The 6000-nt window shown below is 44.7% G+C and overlaps 1 protein-coding gene across 2 annotated transcripts; it reads right to left on the reverse strand.

The window, feature by feature from the left end:
• Positions 1 to 319: 319 nt before the first annotated feature.
• LOC118374476 (mitochondrial ubiquitin ligase activator of nfkb 1-A) lies at positions 320 to 5287 on the reverse strand. Of its 2 annotated transcripts, none has more exons than XM_052475992.1 (5): positions 5134 to 5287; positions 3813 to 3941; positions 3258 to 3345; positions 3032 to 3152; positions 320 to 1200 (listed from the first exon to the last, which is right to left on the reverse strand). In XM_052475992.1, the coding sequence occupies exons 2-5, from the start codon at positions 3930 to 3932 to the stop codon at positions 705 to 707; spliced, it is 825 nt and encodes a 274-aa protein (XP_052331952.1). In that variant the 5' UTR covers positions 3933 to 3941; positions 5134 to 5287; the 3' UTR covers positions 320 to 704. The 2 variants fall into 2 exon arrangements, with proteins under 2 accessions (XP_052331952.1, XP_052331953.1); XM_052475993.1 differs by lacking the exon at positions 5134 to 5287 and adding an exon at positions 4786 to 4918.
• Between the last annotated feature and the right edge of the window lie 713 nt (positions 5288 to 6000).

Raw genomic sequence — 6000 nt, forward strand, 5'->3', positions numbered from 1 at the left:
GAATAGAGAATGTCACAGATCTGCTTTAGTGTTCAGTATGAGACAGGTTTTTCCTGTCTCATGTCAGTTCAGAACTATTTACAAACTGATTTCCCTGGTAACCACAGTGGTTTAATGCTGTATAGAGGTAGTTGTGTTCTATACTAGCAAAGTCACCCGCTGATGTTAGTCACACATACGTCTATCACATAATTACAACCCCATCTCAAAGACATTACTTCAACTAAAACGCAGCAAGGAATGATTTTAAAACAAGTATGATTAAAACTAGATATTTGAAAAATGATCGATTCAGAACACATCGTTTTTTTTTTAAGAAAAAAGAAAAGAAAAGAAAATGGCCGACGTTCCAGTGTAAGTACTCTGTTGTTAATTCATCGACTTAAACACTGTCTCTTATGTGCCACTGATACCCCGTGGACGGGATTTGTCAAGACACGGTCTTGCAATAACTATGGTCCTCCATAATCCTATAAATTGAGTGGTTTAATAATATTCACCACAGACATTTACCATTCACCTAGGACATAATCTGTCATTAACAAAATATATTTGTATCTACAAAGAAATAGGATAAGTTTAAGCTATACTTCACCTTCTGATAGGCTGGGTTGAATTTTCAACATATTGCTTAAAACCTATCCAATAATTTTAGATGTGCAGGAGGGCTCGGTAGAAGGTAGTCGATTTGGGCATCATCACTACTAATCCCTTCTGTCCTTTTTCCCCATCGTACTATAAACCGCCCCGGCCAGCAGCGATGCTCCCGTAATCCCAAACAGCGCCGTCAGCCTCATCCACAGATTGGCCGTACCCTCATGTCTCTCTATAAACCCCTTGTAGTCCGTGGGGACCAGGATGTAGCGGCGGCCATCTTGTGGCGCCTGCAGCCTCATGGTCGTCCCTGTCCCTCCCTCCAGCACCACCTCCCCGAAACCTGTCATAGTGGTTCCAACACGGAGCAGCTCCTCCGTCTCCTTCTGCGCCATGGGCCGCTCGCCGCTGAGGCCCTCCAACAACACGTCCACCAGGCCCTCCTGGGCGTGTTTGACACTGCAGTGAACTCTCTCCAGGAACCAGCCGGAAGCCTCCAGAGGGGAATGGACCTTCACAGCGATGTCGGTGATGTAGGCGCCCGGTTCAACCAGACTGAAGGGGACGGCGTTGTTAGTCTCCTTCCTGTTGGTCGTTCTGGAGTTCCTGAGAAAAGAGTGGGGGGACATGGTGTTGACCTTAGTGTGTTGGATTGCATTACTTTTAGATGATTCTTAAAGAGCTACATGATTCCAAGTTCCACTTTGAGCTGGATCACATGGTATAGCCATGATACACTATATATTACACACTCATATGTGGACACCCCTTCAAATGAGTGGGATTCGGGCTATTTCAGACGCACCCGTTGCTGACAGATGTACAGAATCGAGCACACACCCATGCAATCTCCATAGACAAACATACTGAAGAGCTCAGTGACTGGAAATGTCTAGGAGCAACAATGGCTCAGCCACAAAGTGGTAGGCCACACAAGCTCACGGAGCGGGACATCTGAGTGTTGAAGCGTGTAAAAATCGTCTGTCCTCTGGAAGCAACGTCAGTACAATAACTGTTCGTTGGGAGCTTCATGAAATGGGTTTCTATTGGCTGAGCAGATCGCAATGCCAAGCGTCGGCTGGAGTGGTTTAAAGCTTGCTGCCATTAGACTGGAGCAGTGGAAGAGTGTTCTCTGGAGTGATGAATCACGCTTCACCATCTGGTAGTCCGGCCGGATGAATCTGGCAGATGCCAGGAGAATGCTTCCTGCCCCCATGCATAGTGCCAACTGTAAAGTTTGGTGTAGGAGGAATAATGGTCTGGTGATTCTGTGCTTCCAACTTTGTGGCAACAGTTTGGGGAAGGCCCTTTCCTGTTTCCGCATGACGATGCACCCGTGCACAAAGCTAGGTCCATACAGAAATGGTTTGTTGAGATTGGTGTGGAGGAGATTGACTGGCCTGCACAGAGCCCTGACCTCAACCCCATAGAACACCTATAGGATTAATTGGAACGCTGACTGCGAGCCAGGCCTAATCACCCAACCTCACTAACACTCGTGGCTGAATGGGAGGAAGTCCCCGCAACAATGTTCCAACATTTTTAAAAAACATTTTATTTAACTAGGCAAGTCAGTTAAGAACAAATTCTTATTTACAATGATAGACTAAGAACAGTGGGTTAACTGCCTTGTTTAGGGGCAGAACAACAGATTTTTGCCCTGTCAACTCAGGGATTCGATCTAGCATCCTGTCAGTTTCTGGCCCAACGCTCTAACCACTAGGCTACCAGCAGCCCCAACATCTAGTGGAAAACCTTCCCAGAAGAGTAGAGGCTGTTATAGCAGCAATGTTCCAACATCTAGTGGAAAACCTTCCCAGAAGAGTGGAGGCTGTTGTAGCAGCAATGTTCCAACATCTAGTGGAAAACCTTCCCAGAAGAGTAGAGGCTGTTATAGCAGCAATGTTCCAACATCTAGTGGAAAACCTTCCCAGAAGAGTGGAGGCTGTTATAGCAGCAATGTTCCAACATCTAGTGGAAAGCCTTCCCAGAAGAGTAGAGGCTGTTATAGCAGAAATGTTCCAACATCTAGTGGAAAGCCTTCCCAGAAGAGTGGAGGCTGTTATAGCAGCAATGTTCCAACATCTAGTGGAAAGCCTTCCCAGAAGAGTGGAGGCTGTTATAGCAGCAATGTTCCAACATCTAGTGGAAAGCCTTCCCAGAAGAGTGGAGGCTGTTATAGCAGCAATGTTCCAACATCTAGTGGAAAGCCTTCCCAGAAGAGTGGAGGCTGTTATAGCAGCAATGTTCCAACATCTAGTGGAAAGCCTTCCCAAAAGAGTAGAGGCTGTTACAGCAGCAACGGGGGGCACACCATATTAATGCCCATGATATTGAAATTAGATGTTGGATGAGCAGGTGTCCACATTTTTTGGTCGTGTAGTGCATGTTGCACATAACGCTGTATTATGGCTAATGTATAGGACTGTGTACTAACCATGTTCTAGTGATGTTGTTCCACACTTTCCAGTGTTCCTCTACAGCTATTTTCTGGATCACCCCAAAGCATCTTGGGACAAACTGACTGGTCAGAGTGTCGCCGTCCGCCTGGACCAAACCTGGAACAAGAACACTTCACTCGTCTGAAATATATACAGGTAATAAACACATGATTTTAATCTAATGCTGTTTAATCTGTTTCAGAGGGGGGTTATAACACTTACCTTCTACTGCGACGTACTGCAGTTTTCTGTGGGGCGATGCCTTGAGGATCCTTACCAAGTGTTGATCCGGGACGAATTTGGGTATTTCCTATTCGAGACAGAAATGAAACACAGAAACTGTACTGCATTTCTGCATTTGTGTGTGGGGTGTGTGTGTGTGTGGGGTTTGTGTGTGTGGTTTGTGTGTGTGGGGGTTTGTGTGTGTGTGTGTGGGGGGTTTGTGTGTGTGTGTGTGGGGTGTGGGGGGTTTGTGTGTGTGTGGGGGTTTGTGTGTGTGTGGGGGGGTGTTGTGTGTGTGTGGGGGTTTGTGTGTGTGGTGTGTGGGGGGTTGTGTGTGGGGTTTGTGTGTGGGGGGTTGTGTGTGTGTATGTGTGTGGGGGTTTGTGTGTGGGGTGTGTGTGTGTGTGTGTGTGTGTGGGGGGGTGTGTGGGGTTTGTGTGTGGGGGGTTTGTGTGTGTGTGTTGTGTGTGGGGTTTGTGTGTGTGTGTGTGGGGTTTGTGTGTGTGTGTGTGTGGGGTTTGTGTGTGTGTGTGTGGGGTTTGTGTGTGTGTGTACCTTCAGCTTGACCATTTCTTCTTTCTTCTCTTTGTATAAGTGGTAAAACAAGCCAGAGAAGGCAAAGCTGGAGCCCACACCGATCAGGACCAATGGGTTGAAGATGGGAAGGTCACTCATCCTGTCAATCTGTGATAGAAAATAAGATCAACATTTCAGCAGATTAAAGTCCTTATCCAGAACCAAATCTCGAGTGAGTGCTGGCCAACTTCTTGTGTCTGATTCACGAGGGGGGATCAGAATTGGGCCTTAGTGTGCAGTAGTACATTTCTACCCTGGGAAATGTTTTGAGTCATCACAGTGATTTACATTGTACACACACACTGGCTGTGTTGACAAAGGCAGGCCAATTCTAATAGTTTTGCCACTAATTGGTCTTTTGAACAATCGGATCAGATTTCACAGGAGGTTGATGATGCCTTAATTGTGGAGGACGGGCTCGTGGTAATGACTGGAGCGGAATCTGTGGAACGGCATCAAACACATGGTTCCCATTGTTTAATGCCATTCTGGCCATTATGATGAGTACAAGTCAAGCCCCTGATGACACACGCGTGTGGCTCAAGAGGACAGCCACATGACAAGATGAGTATAAGTCAAGCCCCTGATGACACACGCGTGTGGCTCAAGAGGACAGCCACATGACAAGATGAGTATACAGGGTTTGCTTTTGTTCATCCAGAAAGTTTTTGGCATAGGAGATTACAAGTGTTTCGCTACACCCGCAATAACATCTGCTAAATATGTGTATGTGACTAATAAAAAGATTGATTTGATTTAGATACACTACTAGGTTTCTTAGTGTGTGTCTAAACATGGGGAAGACCTGTTCCATGTATACTGAAAATACATTTCACGGAGGTTAGATGTAACACTGATTCTCTTACTTTCTTTTTGTCACAAACTGAAATTAGGCAAACTATTAGAATTTTAGCAACCAGGAAATGGGTGGAGCGATTTCTGCATAATTCACCTTTTAGCGTTGGTAATTCTTGACCAGAGACACTTAAATTCCCAGCTCCTGTTCATTACGCCAATTCTGTTGAAAAACGTACGGAAGCAAACGAAACGGGGAGGGACCCTACCTGAATTTGTCCAATAGAAACACTGGTTGTCGTTGCAAAACTCAACTGTTTGGCTAATGATTACACCAAATATTTGTATAACTAACTCTCATTGTTCTGTGATTAAACCCCCCGGTGACTGAAAAGTGCAAGGTAGCCTGGTTGTTTACCTTGTACGAAGAACAAGACGATATATATTGGTAATGTTGGATTTAGTCAAATGGCTTTGATATGAATGAATAAAACCCAGTACTCACCTATTCGAAAACATACAGTCAAACTGGGAACGAATAACCTGAAACAATTGGAAAACTAAAGTCAAGGCGCGTCATGCAGGTTTCACTTCCTTTAGTCTACGCGTTTGCTGACGTTGCACTTGCTGAGACAATGGTATGTTGGGCTTCGTACCCGCCCACTAGTAGTTTTATTAAATGAGTTAGAAGACGTGACCTCCGGGTGGCAGCAAAGCCATGGGTTTCGTTAGTCTTTAATTTCAATAAAGGGCTCTGGGTTTAGGACGCTTGTCCACTGAATAATTGAGGCACTTAGTTACATTTTCAACTGATGTATAATGTATGGCTCATTGCACCTGTCACATATTGAACAAAACATCGTTTCTTTTGTCTATTGTTTTTTTTTGTATGTGTGAAGGCTAACTGTCCAGTGTGACTCCCTCAGCCCAATGACTCATGGGTAATTCTCCACTGATTGTGTCAGTCAGCTTCCTCATCCTGTCTGTTTTATTATTTAACATTTTCTCAATTGGCTAAACTTTGCTATTACACACATACTGTCTTTTAAAATAATCTCTCACGCTCTCTTTTCTGCACCACATTTATCTGTGGAGTGAGTTTTTGAAACCTTTTCAAAAAACAAAACCTCAAGGCACTTCTTAGGTTGAGATATAATGCCTATGTCTCGTTGGAAGCTGTCCTGCCAAGACAATGTCACTAGCAGCCATCATCTCTTGTTTTCATTTGTACCCAAGACAGAATATCAAACAACAAAATGTCAGGGGGAAAAAACGGTGATAAACTTCACCCAACTTTCTGTTTGATTTTGTATTCTGATTAACTTTGTCTGATTCCCAGATTCTGTGTAACCTTTCTACAGTCACCTGAGAA

The sequence above is a fragment of the Oncorhynchus keta genome, chromosome 23 (assembly GCF_023373465.1).
Source record: "Oncorhynchus keta strain PuntledgeMale-10-30-2019 chromosome 23, Oket_V2, whole genome shotgun sequence".
Classification (NCBI taxonomy): Eukaryota; Metazoa; Chordata; class Actinopteri; order Salmoniformes; family Salmonidae; genus Oncorhynchus; species Oncorhynchus keta.